General features: G+C 41.9%; 2 protein-coding genes across 3 annotated transcripts in view; both read left to right on the top strand.

Moving 5' to 3' along the window:
• Positions 1–6417, top strand: part of pag1 (phosphoprotein membrane anchor with glycosphingolipid microdomains 1) — a 42417-nt gene extending 36000 nt beyond the window's left edge. For both annotated transcript variants that reach the window (XM_008331690.3, XM_025065063.1), the window contains exons 7-8: positions 4143–4202; positions 4775–6417. In XM_008331690.3, coding sequence (XP_008329912.1) covers positions 4143–4202; positions 4775–5122 — 408 coding nt within the window. In that variant the 3' untranslated portion in view covers positions 5123–6417. The remainder of the gene's footprint in view (positions 1–4142; positions 4203–4774) is intronic.
• Positions 6418–9392: 2975 nt separating this feature from the next.
• The window catches only part of znf704 (zinc finger protein 704), a 47826-nt gene continuing 39016 nt past the window's right edge, over positions 9393–18202 (top strand). The window contains 2 exon segments of the mRNA XM_025065064.1: positions 9393–10384; positions 16679–16866. Of these exon segments, the coding sequence (XP_024920832.1) occupies positions 10127–10384; positions 16679–16866 (446 nt within the window). The 5' untranslated portion in view covers positions 9393–10126.

Here is an 18202-nt window from a genome sequence, read left to right as displayed (position 1 = left end):
TCCTCCAGGGTGTTGATAAATGAGACAAAAACAAGCCCTGGATCAAGAGACTCTTTCATAAAGACAGCTTCCTGTTGCACCTCAGATATGGCTTTAATAGATGTTTTTTTTGTCTCCCCTTTTATTTTCCACTGCAGCTGACAGTCCATTTTTCCATATGTATAGCTGCTAAACTTTAATTTAAAAAGTTGTTTTTATTCCAAGTTTCAACATTTTTTTTCTTGGTTGTTCTCCAGAAGAGGAATAAGAAAAAAATCACCAAAAAAAGATTCATGAGCTCCACACTCTCTAACACATGAAGAACCACTGATGGACTGTTGGTTGTTGGTTTGCTCTGGGGAGAGTTGCCAGGTCTAACCATGAAGTTGAAACACCAGTTGCCAGGTAAAATGTTTACAGGCAGTGCTGTCACGGCGGCGCTGCCGTCCGTCTCCCTCTTTGGGTGATTTACAGGGACGTTGGTGATCTGTCTTCTACCCTGAAGTGCCTCCAGGCTCATCACCACGTTGCCATGGTTGTTGTGTTGGTGTAGCGTGTGCTGACGGTGGCAGCGTTCTGCCCAGAGTGCAGCTGTTGAATAAGTGGCCTCACAAAGCAGCGTTGGCTGTCATCATCATGACGTTGGCTCTGGTCCCAGATGTAGTTAAGGTGGGAGCCAAAATAATTCAAAGAGAGAAGAGAAAATATTGGAAAAGCTGGTCTGTGTCAGTGCAGAACAGGATTATTGTTGTCTTTTCAGACCTCTGATCCAGTGGTGTTTGATTATTTGTTTGCATGCAAGCGTCTGATTGACGGACTAATCCTTTTTATTTGTCTACAGACACTAGATTGTCCATCTGTTCATGTGAAACAGATTTTTCTTCTGTTTTCTTTGAATCCTGACTTGGATTTCCCAGATCAAACACTGCCTTTAAAGAACACAGGACCAGTAAGTAGGTTTAGAAATGACACGCCAAACATCTTTAGCATTTATAGCTCAGCATATTTAATTATGTTGTGTGAAACATCTTAATAAAACAGAAACAATACGTTCTAGTCAATGTGAAGCTGAAACGTAGCTAAAAAGGACTTCAACATAAATATGAATTTAAAAATGAGTTAAAATAGTGTGAATTAAGAGCTGACAGTTAGCCACAGCAGCATTAATCCTGTATCGCTCCATTATTGGTAAACATACTGTTTCTATCTATATATTAGTTCTTGACTGTATCCTCTCACCTCCTCTTCTCCTTCCTCCCCCTCGACCTTTTCTCCCTGCGTTTGTCACGTTGTTTCACCCGATGACTTACCTGCTGTAGCTCATTTGGACAGCAGGTCGACCTGAACTGGTCTGACCCCGGTGGCGTGATGAAATCCTGATCTGCTGAACGACGGGAAGCACACAGATACACAAGCAAAGATGTACTCATTCATATTCACACCCACATGGACCTGTGTGTGTGTGTGTGTGTGTGTGTCTAGTCAGCACTAATTCAGTTATATCTCCCGTACCCATTCACCCATCCCCCAGTTATTACACACACACACACGCACCAACCTATGTGTGTGTTTACATGTATATTGCTGTACAGAAGCTCCCTGGGGCTGACTTAAGGTTAAAGCTGAACGTTCGCGGCTCCCCGTGGTCTACGCCTGGGTATGACCAGCACCCGTCAGTGATTTGTCTATTCTGTGCCTGTGTGTGTGTGTGTGTGTGTGTGTGCATGAATATGTTGTGCGTTTGAATGAGTGTTGTGAGCACCAGCTGGCCACCATCACTCCGACAGTTAGTCTGGCTTCATGCATGTTGTTGTGTTACAGGGTGACAGGAAGTTCAACACACACACACACACACACAAGGACACGCACAGTCAAACATGGAGCATATATGCTGAAATGTCTGTATGTAAATGACTGAGAGGAAGTCCCCTCAGAAACAACTGTTTAAGTGCTGCACACACACACACACACACACACACACACACTCTTTTTTAAATGCAGCTTTTCTTTCCATTCACATCGTCACTTCCCACCCACACTCCGTCAGCCCTTTTTCTGTGACCTTTCACTGACGTCGTCAACGATCCTGTACACTTGTACCATTATTGAACCTTCCTAAACAGCAACAACAACAACAACAACACGATGTTTCAGTTATTTGACCGTGTGTGTCCCCTGTGGGCCTGTCATAAGAAGTGCAGGAAATGAATTTGACCCCAGCCAGGCCCACGGGGCCACCGGGGAAAGAACCCGCGCAGACGTGTTTCAGGTCAGTGTGTGACATTAAATGTATCGACGCTGTTGAGCCGCTGCATGTAAATGTGGAACACTGGTCTAAAGGAAGATATTTCAAGCAATTATATTTCATATTATTTCCCTAAGGCTGAGTTAATTACTGCTCCTTCCACAGACCAAATTCACAGTGACACACAACAAAAATACTATTATATAATTATAATAGATAATAATAATAATTCTATTATGAATCTGCAGATTGATGAATATGCTTTCTTTCAGACCAGACTCTGGAGGTCACATGCCTCAGAACCCAGCGTTGTGCTGTGTTAAATGCTGAGTCTGATTTTCTGAGGGGAAATAAATCTTTAATTACCACCGATTCCTCAGCCAGGAAAATGGAGGCAGCAAATTAGATGAACAAATATTATGAGATGCACACGGAGGTGGAGGTCACCTGCGTCCACGCTTCGCACAGCCTCCACTCTGCCTAATTGGTTGGCTAATTAATGCAATATGAAAATGGCATCTGCTGCACTTTAGTAAGTAAGTACGCAATTATTATTTCCTGTGCTGATCACAGATCTATTTCTGCTGTTTGGCAAAAGATTATGATTTAAACCAGACTCCGTTTATGCACAATTCTGAGGTCAGTACATACAGTTGTACATAACTGTAGGGACTATGGACGACATTAAGGACCATGTATAATTAATGGACACCGAGGTCACTCACTTCATTTTTAACCTGGCTAAATATTTTCCTTAATAACAGGTCTCTCCATCACTAGTTTCAGGTTAATTTAACATTTCCTCCAAATGGGATCATCGTGTACAGAGTTGACATGTAGGAGTGAAAAGGACCAAGAAATAATGACTGAGGCCGTTAACTGTTCAGGAAATGTTTATCGACGTTAGAAGTCAATGTAACTTCTTTAATTTATACTTCCTGCTACAGATCCTATTTATAGTCCGTACACAAGATAAATAATTTATATTGCAATATCCAACACTAATGTGATACACAAATGCCAATACTCCATTTTGTACTCTTTAAAGTACTACTGGATGATGTCGTGGTATTACTGTAATAAAGAGTTCACATTTGGTTTTAGTTTGGCTGGGATGTAGAGTAAGTGGGCTTTGGATGTGTGTGACCTGTGTGGGTTTGTTGCCTTTTTTCTTGTATTTCATCATCATAAAATAGTTTAGTCTAAACATGTTTTTTCCTAAACTGAATTCTACAATGACACCAAGTCAAAAAGCAACACAGGAAGCCCTTCAGGAAATCTGTTTAAAATGTATATGTGATATGAAATATTCAGTCAATACACACTGGGGTGTGGAGGTTCTTGTTAGGCTCCCACTGTGTTTTCAGCTGCTGCCAGATGTGCTTTGTTGATTAATGTCTTTCCCATCGATCATCCACCGAGTGGACGGAGACTGTGCAAGGAAGCATCACACTCCCTGTCACTGCCTATCGACTTCCACTCAATAATTTTCTAAATGAGTGGGTAGTTATTTACCACATTAGCTCCATATGTATGGCAGCAGAAAGTGCAAATGCAGAGCTTGATTTTTCTCCCACTGCTGGGAATTGTTTTGAAGTTTCGAATCATCGATCGCTCTCCCAGACATTTGCATCGTTCGTTAGGTCAATAGTTTTTTATGTTGGCGAACTGCAGTCGCACAAAACGCTGCAGTAATTGGTGCAAAAAAATCTCCGAAATGCGACAGACGGTGAACATCAAGATCCTTAAAGATAAATGTCAGTGACAGTTCCATTCAGACGAGTCTGAAAAGCCACCTGTAGTGACTGTAAGCAGCCGCTGTCTGGCCTCAGGAGAGGTTGGAATATCTGATTCTACTCTCAGTCTTTTCTCCACCATATCTAAATCAGTCCTTTTGTTCTTCTCTCTCATTCTCTAGTTACACTCCCCTCTGTCTCCCGCGCCAGGGTTCGACAACCACGTTCTGTCAAACAATGAGGTAAGTGTCTGTTAAAACCCCTTATTCCCCAAACTGCCTTTGTCGCGTCCCATGATGGGAGCACTTTTAAACTCACAAATGACAATGCTTCAAGTACCAAAAAAAAGATAAAAAATTGGAAGAAATCATGTGGAAAAAGGTAAAAAAAAGTTACAACACATTAACAAAAATCAGAAGGAAAATCCTAGCAGCGATCTCTTGATATGCTTTTCCTGTTGTCTTTGTCTGCTGTCTCCACACATTTACATTTACCACTTTACATTTTACTTTAAAAACAGGTGATAATACATAGAAATACTGTTGCTGTACAATATACTTTTCGTAATTTTTTTACTGAACATTTAACTAAACAGGTTCAGTTTATATGAGTAAATTCGATATCTTTTACTGAACATTTAACTAAACAGGTTTAGTTTATATGAGTAAATTCGATATGATTCGAGTCATTTGAATAGTAGCTCCAGAGCCAAAAAATTGTGGACACCCTGGACTAAACCTGAGTACATGAGATGGTCCTGTTGTCACCATGGGGTCACCATGGGAACATAACGGCTCTCTTCTCTGTGCTACAGAGTCCTGTCTACTCCACAGTCAACAAAACAGCAGATGTCGGCGCTCTACAGGAGGAGGAGAAGGACCATGATTACAGCAGCATCGCTGAGATCAAAGGTCTGGTCCCCGCCTCCTCCTCCAGTGACCTCTACGCCACCGTCAGAGATATCTACGCACAGCCAGACGAACCCCAGTTGAGGGAGAGCACAGATCCAGGCTACGAAACCATTCGCATCCCAAAGACTAACGACTCAGACGGTGACCCCCGGGCCAGGCTGGGAGCAGAGGGGTCAGACGCTGCCAAGACGGAGCCTGACTATGAGAGCGTGGGCGAGTTGGGCCTGAGCAGGGAAGGTTCTGGTCTCTGAGTGTGCTGATTTTCTCATCACTGCAGCCTGTGATACATTTTCCAGATAGCGCTTTAAACCTGCGACCAAGCATGTTATCGGTGCATGACTTGGAGAGAAAAAAACTAAACTAAACAAAACAACAAAAGCAGAGAATGGCTTAGCACACTGCATCCATCATCAATGCAAGAGTGTCTTCTCTGCACAGCTCGGGTACGGTCTACTCATGTATCACCCAGGGTCAATGTTATTGGTACTGGTCGGCCTGCTAGTAAATGAACTGTAGTACCTCAATCGCTGGGCATTACTCATGTGGAAGATTGCAATTGATCTTCACTGAATCTGCCTTTTTCATCTTAGCTGACAGCACATATCACTTGACGGTGAGAAGAAGTTTTCCTATGGTGACATACGTGTGTTTCAGAGGTTAGCTGAGGACATGGTCTGTGTTTGTGATGGTAAAAAACCCCAGTGCCATATTCCCATGAGATTCCTGCACTTACTGTACATATGAAGGCAGCGTTATTCGTATTCCTCGTCTGCAGTCGCCAGTGACCTTCTATCTTTTCCCAGCTGACGCCACTGTGTCATGTATTATTGAGGTGTTGTGCTGTATTTCCTGGCTTTTCCCTTCACTGTTTGCATTCTCTGCTTGAAATTCCTGACAGTGGGGTCTTGGCCGGGGAAAAACAAAAAAAGAGGAAAAGCCAGTCTTATCAGTGACCACACAGTTGAAGACAAGCTCTGCTGTCAAAGCATGTTTTTAACTACGACGCCTTACAATGAGAGTGTAACAAGTCAGGGCTGTATGGGGGGAGAAGGCGGGAGGTTGGAAGTGGGTTGACGTTTTCTGTGAAGTTAATATTTATTTGATTTAAATGTGAAGCGTGAAGTGTATTTGTGCAAAGATATTCAGAGTATGTCTGTCAGAGAGTGGTGTTTTCTAGCATTTCTATCCAGATACATTCGTAGTGAAGGTGACTTGTGCAACAACGACAGGTGTGAGGGTACGTTTTCTCCAGATTTTTGAGCAAATTGATTTCTTTAAAAATACATGATTAACCATAGACTGTATATAAGGTGTGGACAGAGCCAGTGTGGTTGCAAGTGTGAAGGTAATTAAAGGATTTGAATCTTACTCTGTATGAATGGAAATTATTCTTAGACTTTCATTTAAAGGCATTTTAATCCAAAAAAAAAAAACATCAGATGGAGTTTGGCTTTTTCTGCCTTATATACCATCTACATGTAACAACAAAACCAATATTACCTTTTTGTCTTTTTTGCCCATCGGTCACAAAAAAAAAAAAAAAAAATTCAAAGAGAACTTGTATTATAAATGAAAGTATTTGTTGTATATCATTCTGCTTCTTGAGCCGGCTCTTGGTACAGACTGTTGTCCTTCCTTCTCTTGGCATTCTGGTTTATTTTAAAGCACAAGGTTTAATGTGACGGTACTGCACTTAACAAAGCTAATCAGAACACATCAGTACACTTGAGTTACATCCCTGCACAATTTAAATGCCTTTATATATATATATATATATAAAAAAATTAAAAAATTTTTTTTTTTTTTTTTGACGTACTAGAAACACTCTGTAAAAACATATCTTGTCTGTTTGTAGCTTGTACTGACGACATGCCGACCCAGGCTTGTATAAACAGCACTATTTTAAACCTTACACGCTGTACAATGGTATTGAGTGTCATACTTTTAGATGCAGTCTCTTCAAACCCTCTTCTTTATTATTCCTTGCTTTGTAACACTGTCAGAATGCCTTTAAGTCCTGCAGTAACCAATCACGTCAGAATTATGGTACGGTGTTTTTTGGTACGTGCATTTAAAAAACAAAAACAAATGATGTGGTACTTTTATTTAAATGCTGATCTTAATTTGTGAAATAAGATGGACTTTTGTCCAATTTTGCAGAATTACTGCAGTCATGTGAAGTGTACAAATTTGTTGAATTTCAAAATTTTGTCACTGTCAAAATGTAGTATTTAATTCATTTAAGAGATGATTTAAGAGTTGTTTCCCAATGTGCTTTAATATCTGTTTTCTTCTAAATGGGATTTTATCTCATTGACATCTGTTGAAATGAATTTGTTTCCATAAGGTGTAAAAAGATATCCAATTGAAATCCTGTCACTTGGCTGCACCAGTTTCTATTACAGTGTCTAAGATTAGAACCATCAGCAACAAAATAATGATTCATCTCGGACAATAAGATCCTGTACAGAAGTCCTGCAGTGAAATGTAATTCAAAATGAAATCGGATATTTGCGTTCGTTTTTTTTTTCTCTAGCCATGTGTGCTAAATTAATCCCTTGAAAATGTGTTTATTTCATCAAAGAGGTAATTATCAGTATTATGTTTACTTCCAAAGAATATATGACCACATTGAGCACATTGTTCCCTACCACCTACTGTACAGGGACGGCCATTTGTCAGGGCGGTGCCATCATTCAGATGTAATGGTGTTCACAAAGCGCTATAAATGACCTCTGAAGAAATAATCCAGCAGAGGAGGGGGATGTTGGAGTGCCAAATCTAATCAGGACAGCACATACACATAGTTAATAGACACTTAGCTAAAACCACTTGTTCTCCCTCACTGTCTGTCTTGGTCATAAATATACACACACACACATGCTTATTCCTGCTCCAGGGCATGGGGGTGTCCTAAGGATGTGTGGCTGCTCCTCCGGCTCCACTACTCCCATAATGACACCATTCGTTTCCCCCTCGCAACAAGCAGACGATTCTATGCTGACATAGGCCTTAGATCACAGGGCAGAGGCTCCAGTGGCAGTTATGGCCACATCTGTCACTCCACTCTGTCCACTCTCCATTCTCTGCATGTAAATATTTTATGATACGAATTGTTCTATTAAAAAATATATATAATAAACCGTGTCCTTGAGTGTGGGTTTTACTTTTTGCAATTTATTGTCTGTGCTAGTGTCATGAGGAGGGATGGCTACGCCGCACACCAGTTTCCAAAAAATTCAGTTTGACCTGAATTAGGCCATTTGTTCCTGTGATAACATCCGTTGTCATATTCACTGCTGACAGTCACGGTGATTGCTAAAACCAGACTGAACTTTCTTCTTTTTTTTTTGTACGCAGGATGTCAGATGATACTTTTCCCCATGGGTGCAGCAAACCTGTGTCACACTTTGTGATCACACCGCAGGTTTTCTTTTTTAGAACAGGATGCAGCTCAGCTACCGCTGAGTGTGATGTTGCACAAAAAGGGACAAAAATATGTAGCCTCATGACTCTGAGATCACTGCCATGAAACAGACAGTGTTGACTGCAGTGGGGCATCAGCAGCGTGCACAATGTGACTTCTGAAAGTAGAATCAGCTTAATGTGCAACACCTAAATAAACACAGACAGAAAAATGGGTTGGCAGAAAAAGAAAAAAGTACATTATATACACATATATTGATATATTTTAATAAATGAATAAAAGAGAAGCTGATGTTCCTTTTTAAATGTTATTTAAAGAAGTATTACAGCCTTCTACAGATTTTACACATTTTAATATTGAACATTTTCGTAAATTCACAAATATTCCTTTCAATACCACATTTATACACTGCTGATCTTGTCAGGACTAATCAGTCCTACTTTAAGTCTCCTTCAGTGTGAAATCAATGCCAAAACCAATATAACTTTTCTCGTCTAACTTGTATCTTCAAGCTGCTCAACCGTAATTCTTCTAATATGGTTACTTATCGTGCGGTCTATCCTTGTTGTGCTAGTCTTACCTATTTTATTCAGGCTCACACAGGTATTTTAAGGTAATCCTTCTTGCATATTGGCCACATGTGTTTCTGACCTGCTTCAACTAGCTTTTCATTCCATTTGTTTGTCCTTTGCCAAATATGCAGGGCTGGGCCATTGTGTTTGTGTGTATGTGTGGTTGCGTTGACCAGAAGCTTTGTTTTTGTTTTTAAGAAATAACACAAAATTATCCAGGCTGTGTTTTCATTCATAACTCTGAGTGCTTGAGTCCACAACTTTCCTTTTAGAAACAAGATTTTAGTTAATTGAAAGACTCTGGGCACAGGAAAGTAGGTTATATGTCTGCAAAAACTAGGTTGTATCAAAAAGCTTGTTTATCTGACAGAACTTTCCCTCCTCCTTAGCCCAAATTCTCCTTCTTCTTCCCCCTTTTCTTCCCCTCCCCCCCTTTCTTGCCCCCCTCCCTTCTGGTTTCCTCTCCATCCTTGCGTCATTGTTTTGAATGGAGCATCCTCCCGGCTTGCATTACCTTCAGTCGGGGGGAGAAGGAGGAGCGGTAGGGGCTTGTGGAGGCGTGTGCTTTACCGACCAATCGCAGCCCGACTGGGCCGCCGGACCGCACATGTTTACAGGCAGCATTCCGCCGGTAGAGCCTCTGTGCGGTCTCAACATAGTACGGACTGGAATTTTGAGCAACCGGAACTGGAGTCAGATAAGATCCTTATTTTTCCCCGTTTTTCGACCTTTACACTAAGGATAAGATATACCGTTTTGAGAGAAGGGATTTATTTCGACGTTTGTAGTTGCATCATTCAACATTCTAATCTTTTTCTTGTACAGACGTCCGTTATTTGTCAAGTCGTGTGCAAATGTTGTTTCGCTTCCTGGTCGCGTGACGGTGCCGTGTTTTCCCGCTGTCCCTGAAGCTCGGAGGGAGCAGTGGGGAAAACAAACAGGTCGAACGGAGGGAGAGAGGTAGCCGGTTGGATGTGGAGGTTGTTTTGCATCGAATGAATCGTTTTTCGCCTTGTAAGCTTTTCATTCAAAGGTTTTCCGATAGTTTTTGGTGCTTTTGAGCGCGTTACATTTTTATGTGGGACTCGGTGTGGAGGTGTCCGAGTATGTTGCCGCTTTCTAACATTTTGTCAGGGCTTTTAGAGCGCGTAGTCTACCCGCTGCGGTTTTGTGCTTTCTTCGACGTTGTTTACCGGCTATAATTCGACGGTTAGGATTCAAAAGCGACCTTTATATACTGCCACACTTTGTTAAACATGCATACGAGGCGTTTGGTGAAGCGGTCCATTCTGGGCAGCCGTGTTTATGCGCCCAGTCCGACCGGTGACGGAGCTCCGGTGACAGGAGTGGTCCAGGCTGTCAAGCAGGAAAACAGAGACGCGTCGGCGGCCAACAAGCGCAGCGTCTACACGGTGCTAATGCAGGACGGCAGTCTGAAGGAGTTCTCCGAGGAAGAGATAGCCGCCGGCATCAACCACATTGCAGCCAAAGCACCGCTCAAATCCAGCTTGAAGGTTGGTATGTTTGTGTACGTGTACAGAAGAGCGCCCCGGCCGGCAGGCAGCGCTTCCACTGTTTTTGTTGTGCGGTGTTTTGCAGCGTTAAACCGCTTCCTGCACAGAGCGGATTTAACTGCCGCTGCAGTTGCAGCTGCTGTCGGCGGATTGAAGCAAGCAGGAGAAAATAGTACAATGGTCGCTATACACATTTGGTTGCACATTGCATCAAATAACGGACTGTCATGGTGACATTTGTCGACATCAGATTAAATGGGACAAAGGGCTTGCTTGATAGAGAGGCCTGCGCAATGTTTATGTGAGCCAGTGGGTGGGTGAGAGCCGAGGCAAACAAACACCTCAGCTGCTGCTGCTCTCTCTCTTTCTCTTCTTGTGTGTGTAACTGTAGGCTGCAGCCCTTTTTTGGACTGTTGGACTGAAAGACTTCTGCACATTCGATTGTGATTAGCTCGTGACATTTGTCACAAATTATTTTGTGCACAACCCTTTTATATGCACATGGAATTTGCATTCCCATAAAATGCTGCTGGACATTTTAATCAACTGGAAACAACAGGGCACACACTGTACCATGGACTGTATGCAGGAAGTGGACCTCAGCCCATAGACTTCAGCATAACAGAGCTACTGTAAATGGTCAACTGGATAAGAATAAAATTATTTCAAGTTTGGTCAAGTTTTAGCTACCTCTTCTTATGGCTCCCTTCACTTCTTTTTTAGTAGAATTTGATGCCAATTTGTAGGGTATGATCCCATTTAGAGGTAAATACAAGTTAAATCATTAAGGTTCCTCAATTTTAAATTGTGTTTAAAACTTAATCGTCCAGTCACTGATTTGAAATTGACATCATGTTGTGTTAAAAAGACCTGATGCCAGTGTTTGTGATCATTATGTCTGGGTTTGTTTATTTGTACATCCCCACTGTTAATGCAATACCTTACAGCTCCACAAGAGGCGTTTTTAATAGCAACAGTTTAGAGAAGAGAGAGTAATATTATTTAAAAAATGGCTGATTCTCCAACGGACAGATGTCTATGAAGATTCTCAGTCATCCAGGTCACGGTCAAGGTTGAAGAGTTCTGTTAGGCAACTTCTTTGAGAAAATTTCACGTCCAGAACTCCTTGACCAATGGACAGAGTTGACTTTAATCATTTTCTCTATTAAAAAAAAGACCAGTAGTAGCACAAATTTTAACAGTTAAAAAAAGAGAGACAACTTTCATGTGTAACAGAAAAAAAGACTGAATTTAACCCATGACCTCCTTAAGGTTAGTCCGCACTAGTTGAGAAATATTCTGTAACATCAGCTTTTATTTTTGTAAAAACAACGTCCAATCCTGGAGTCCAGATATGGGCCTAATTAGCAGCTCTGACCCAGTTGCCTTCATTTTTATCTGGTATGCTTTTGGTGTCAAACTGTTTCAGATAAAGAGTGTGTGAGGAGGAGAAGGAGGAGGCAGGAATCCAGCTCTGGGATAAAAACACTTTCTGGTGTGTTTCTGTTTGCGTCCTGTCCTTTTTATAGTGTGGGAGGGACTGAGGAATGCCTGCGAATGAAGAAAAAAAAAATGGCTTGTTGACGGTCTCTGATTTATTTATTGGCGTGGTATTGTTCCTCCTTGCGATCATGTGCATGCTTTTGTTTCTTGGTAATGTTTTTGATGAGGTTACTTATATCCTTATGTCTCACTTTTAGAGCTGAACCTAGAAATGTCCGGCCGCTAGCTGTTACCATTTCCTTTTGGGAAATTTGAGTTCATCTACAGACAATGAAGCCAAGCTGTAATTTCAGGACAGTGGGCGTAAATCCCTAATCAAAGTTGGACTTGTGTGCACTGAATGATTCTGAACACAAATAGGTCATGTTCTAATTAAGAGGAATGCCACTGCGGAGTGGCAGGTAAATGCAGCGGGAGCCTTTGCCTCTCTGGTTTCTCATTTGAACGTATTCTGTATGCACCGCTGTACTCACAGAAAGCTGTTGCACAGTATTGTTGCGGTCAGTGCTGCAGGCTGGAGTGGTGCAGCTGAGGATCCTGTCAGCACAATGGTCGAGTCTCTTTCAGCACAACTCAATTCCCCTGCCGAGGAGGAAAACTGGCCATAAAATGAGGAGGAGGGGCGAGTGTGTGTGCGCGTGCGTGCGCGCGCGTGTGTGTGTGTGAGGACTTGTGTGCATTCATGTTGTTTTTTGTCTGCATAGCTGTGTGTGTACGTGTGTGTGACCGTCTCCCACATATACTTTTCTATGTGTAACTGGTGAGAGCCGACTACTTAATATCTTGGAGTGGGGGTTGTTTGTGAGGGCATTCTGTCCTGTTTGAGTTGCAGCTGTGCAGCCAACAAAGCAGGCACCCCCCAGGTTGGCAATGGGTGGCATGTTCTAAAGAAGCAGGGTGCTTGGCTCACTGCCCGGTATGGCAAGCGAATGCCACCATTCTGGACTGGAGGGGAAGGAAAGAGGGAGGGCATCAGGATGCCACTTGTTGACTTGTTGATTTATGCGACTCTGTGTTGTTGTGAACATTGTAGCACAGATTCCTTGCTGCTCGCTACAAAGACACAGTAGTTGTTTTTGTGAAGCCGCAGCTTTTGTTGTCCCTGCCGTTGTTTATGTTGATTGTACGTTGATGTGGGAGTCAATGAAACAAGCTTTTCGACGGAGAGCTGAGTGACTCTTTGTTCTGGAGTGTTGATCCCAGGCAGGCCGGTGTCGCTTGTTGGCTTATTGGTCGACTGAGCAGCATCGGCATAGAACACAGGGTCACATCTGAAGACCATTGCGTTTGCAATGATGTGAGTGCAGCTGAAGGCACACTTGAAGTCTGGATCCTTTTTTTATTTTACTTCTGCAAATAAAGTGTGTACTTTAAAAAAAAAATCTGGATTTTGTAATTCTCTCTGCAGATAACTTCCCTTTTTTCAATTCCACAGTAAGAGCTGCACAAATTGGGGATAATATCTGTTTCTTCTGCAGTGTTATTATATTATTAGGGCTCCAGGCCTTTGGTAACCTCAGTGTAACCTGGAGTCTGACTCGAAACATCCTGGAGTTCAGGATAAGCTCGAAGGACACTGTTTCCCCTGACGCAGGAAAATGCAAGAATAGGGAAGACAAAATCTCATGCAACTTGCCAAACAACGGACAGGGTCCATTCACACGTCGCAATTACCATGAGGGTTAGAACATTTCTTTGTTGCAAAAGAGTAACAACGTAAAAAAGAAAAATAGAGATCCCAAAAGTGTCAAACTAAAAAACAATGCCACAAAAAATAAATTAGGGAATAAGTCACTCACACAACAAAGGTTTTATAAATCCTCTTTGGAACCAGTGTTATGAAGCTACTATTGGAATGTAGCTAACTCCACATAGCCAATTCTTCAAAATGGCTTTAAAAGAAACTTTTGTTCATTTCTTCCACACCCTTTACCAAGACAAACCTAAAGCTGTCATTATTGACAGATTATACAAATTAATCACACATATCAAAAATAAACCCGTGAAGTAAATGGCACGCACCCAGGGAAAGTTCTACCTGAAACTTTGTTTCATTTTGTTTGGTAATTGCCTTATTATTTGTTTCTGTTCCGGTGTCTGCTGCACTCACACAGATAGGCGGTGCTGTGTTTTATGTACATGAACACAGATATTAATAGTCAGCTGGCAACGCTCTGGTGGACACAACTGTAATTTGGATTCAGTGACACTCATAAGCCTAAGATTGGTGTCGTATTTGTTCACCTAAAGGGATTCTCAGGTTGCTTGTGTAGAGAAAATGTAAGCTTGTGGATAGGGGTTGTGCCAAAAGCAAAATGAGAGCAGTAGAGTCAGCAAACTGTCTGGTAAGCTACAACTATCTGTTCTGTTGATGGGTCTAGACTGCTCACACCGGTTATCTTCTAGAACCTACGTGCCACCATCTGGCCCCATTTATATTAAATAATTAAAATATTATCGACATACATAAAATCAGTTTAAATTAGTTTGAGTTAAAGACAACAGTTTCTGGATGTGTATCGACTGTTGAACGTTACATTTTAATTTTATAGCCAGTAACGGCTTAACTGAAATGTGATTGTTGTGAGATATTGCACTCTTTGTGGATGGACTGTTGGCTGGAGCATCAATAACCATTAAAACCTCTAATTGTAATCACTTCCATGAGATGCTGCAGTAAAAGTGCTTTCTTCCTGACAAAGATCCATTTCAAGTGAAAGACGCAGTCTGTTGGGATTTTATGACATTTGATCCATGGTATTCAATATATGGCCCGTGTCTGCCTCCTTTATGATGACCTTTGACCTGCAAATGTAAGTGGAATCTCTACGCTTGACGAACTGCTGCCCAAAGCAGATAGATTATGAGTTTCTGTGAGATGAAGAGGACGAGGCAGAGAATCAGTTAGTGCTGTGCACGTGTACACACAACCAAACGGGCGTGCTCGTGCACCAGCGTCGAAGCAGGCGGCTCATATTTTACAACCAATTTGGCATGCTTCACAATATCCTGACCGCCTGAAATGTCATTATTCATAAAACAGACCAACAGGAGGAGGTATTGCTGCCGTTGTTGTTGTTGTTGTTTCTTTTTTTTATCCTCCTGCACCCAACACAACACCTAATCTTCTCTGAGCTGGTGCAATCCATCTTGTTGTTATACTGAAGCCTGTGTTTTCACAGTGCACCACTGAGCGTCCCTGGAACATGCCTCTCTCATAAATGATACTCGATATGGCTTTTTTTTTTACCTCATCAATCTAAGTGAATTGTTTTTTTTTTCTGGTGTTTATGTGTGTATTTGATTAACTGACTGTTTTCCACCATCTGTGCTAATTGTGCTACAGTGCTTAGAGTAAGATAATAATCCACAGTATAACTCCGACTGGCCTGTATGTCATACTCGTCTGCTCTGAGTTTTTGTATATGGGTGAAAAAGTGTTGGCGTGTGCGTAGGTGCATGCAGGGTTTCATGTATGCAGTTTTTTTGCAGTTGCATAAGAAAAAAAGTTACAGTACAGGTAGGAGTTTTCAGAACGGTTTGATGAAGAGAGTGTTTCTCTCCTATAATCATTGGTTCAATAAATAAAGTTGACTGTTGAACCCATGTTTTCTGGTGTTGTGCCATCCTGTATGTTAGTGTGTCAAACTGTGGTTTTCAGGGCAGCAGGGTTGTGTTGTGTGTGTATTTCGGGGATCGACCGTCTCACCACAGAGGTTTGAATCAGGAAGGCCTCGGGAGCCGCTGGTACTTCCCCTACTTCAATTTCAACTTCATGCCAGGCTTAGAAATCTCCTTGAAATACACAAATGTGCCCTTGAACTTTTTAGGAGAGCAGGCTTTTATTACTCCTGTATCATTTACTGTTGCAAGGCCTGCATGGAAAATGTGCAGATAGGCTGCAGTGGGAAACACAACACAACACAACTTGTCTTATGCTATGTAGTAGTTTTATTTTTTTTTTGTAAAATATTTGTCTGTCATTTGTCAGACATTTGAAAGATTCAGCAAAAGGTTAGCTTTAAACTACTTTTGGGCCTGTGGTGTTTGAACCACAGCACCACATTAATGGTGCAGTGTTGACATCTTAATATCTATGCTAAAGAGGTAGATAAGAACCACAGCCTGTCACTTTTCTGACCAGATTATATCACACAGTCCTTTTGACCCTCACTTGATAATACAAAATGGAGTAGGACTCACGGGCTTTTTTTTTTCTTAATTTTTTAGAGTGTGCGTCCTTGTTTCTGCTCTGAGTTTTGCCGAAGCTGTTACTTGTTCTGCTTGTTTTGTTCTGCCACTAAACAAACAAGTGCAGAGTTAACAGTCCTCTTCCTGTTAACACAGGCATACCACATGGTCAATGTGCTAATTTTATAACTGACCACAGAGCAGTTTTGAACCTTCTGCTATGGAAAAAGTTTTGTTTTTTTTTTTTAAAACAAGAGACGAGATTTCTGTGAACCACAGTGGACCACAGACTTTCATTTACAATGTATCAAGAAAAACTGACTGTCTCTGACTAGTGTTGTGTTGGAGAGGGGAAAAAACGACTTCTGCTTTGTGAGTGTTCTCCTGTGCACATTTCCATGTATTTTATATTTTGATTGCATGAAATTTTTAATCTTACTTTTTTTCCATCTGCAACTGAAATGTAAGGGACCATTATTTTTGTTTCTGCATAACTTTTGGTAATTATTCTCGGCTCATTGTGGTTTCACATTTGTATTCTTTCGTAATGTTTCTACATCCAAACATTTGACCTCCATTTCTTTTTATATCCTACTGCAGCAGAGTTCCAGCAACGGAGCACTAGAGGGCCACAAGATGAACGGTGGCTCCCTGAGCCCGGAGGCCTTGGAGGAGCAGAGGATGGCAGACTGCAAACGCATTGGCAGAGACCCCGACACCCGATCAGTGTCCCTGCTGGAGCAGAAACGCAAAGTGGTCTCATCCAGCATCGATGTGCCTCATGCCAGGTCAGTCAGTGTTTGTGTGTGCAAGATGAAACACGAAGCAGTAATAGCCCCTCCTGCCCCTCCTACCCCCCCCTTAAAACATGAACCACTTTTGTTCCAGTGCGTGTTTTGGATAAAAGTCCACAGTAATTATAAGTCCATTGTGTCCTCGCCGTGGAGCAGGAAACACATACACGACGGTCACTGGTGCGATTTACCACGTTAATTGACCCTCATGGCCCGCAGTCCGTTCTGCACCGCTTCTACAATTTTGGGATAACCACCGGGGGCTTGTAATTTAACCATAACCATAATTGCTCCAGAAAGCTGAGGCAACAGCATGGGATTAGTCCAGAAATTACAGTCTGCAAACATCATTTCAGCATTTTTAGGCTTGGGTTATTTATTATTTTTTTCAAATCGACTATACCAGACAGGGGATTAAAAGTATATTAGTTTCTGCATGATATGCTGATGACAACCATAAATGATTGAAAATACAGTACACAGTCAAGGCCCCTTCACGAGGGACGCCCGGACAGAACTGGGCCTGACTCAGAGCTGCCTCACTTCCTTTTTATATTTAGAGATTATATTTCATACTGACCTGATGGCTTCATACTTGTGCTGCAGATTGATCATCGTTAGAGCTCATGAAGCAAACCTAATGTTGATCTGAATCCCCAATGTGATTTATCTGACTGCGATCTGACCTTTAACTTCTGCATCCAAAGGTCATAGCAGGAACGGAGACTCATGTGAGCAGGAATTGTCTTCCCAATCTTCAGTTGTCCATTTAGTTGTTTTTGTTAGGATTATACTGTAGCCTCACTTTTTATAGTTCTGACAGGAGTGACATCCAGTCTGGTGTTCTGCTGCTGTACAGCATCCTCTGGCATCAACAAGATGTTCTGGCTCAGAGAAATTAGATTAATTTTATAATTACTCCCTTTTGGACCGTGGTCTAACCAGAGGATCAACAAGTTCTGAATGACTTAAATGAGCCGGTCTGGCCTCAAGAACCATGTCATAGGTTTAACCTCCGTTCTAATAGTTGGTTTTGTTTTTTACCTAATCAGGACGTCTTAACCAAGCCTATACACCTGAGTGCATTGAACCGTTGCCTTTTGTGTACGTGTGCAGAGTGGATGTGTATACAGCAGCAGTGCATATGTGACTGTAGACATGGTCCCACTGTTGGCCTGCAGAACTGGCTTTGTCACATGTAAAAATGGGAAGTCTGCCAATATAAACTCAGCCCTGTTTATGAGATGACACATTTGTGTCAGTGACACACACACACACACACACACACACACACACATTTTGCCATAATTAACAAACAAGGCCTTGGCCA

Source organism: Cynoglossus semilaevis, chromosome 18 (genome assembly GCF_000523025.1).
Source record: "Cynoglossus semilaevis isolate Cse_v1.0 chromosome 18, Cse_v1.0, whole genome shotgun sequence".
Taxonomy (NCBI): Eukaryota; Metazoa; Chordata; class Actinopteri; order Pleuronectiformes; family Cynoglossidae; genus Cynoglossus; species Cynoglossus semilaevis.
This window is presented reverse-complemented; position numbering and strand designations above follow the sequence as displayed.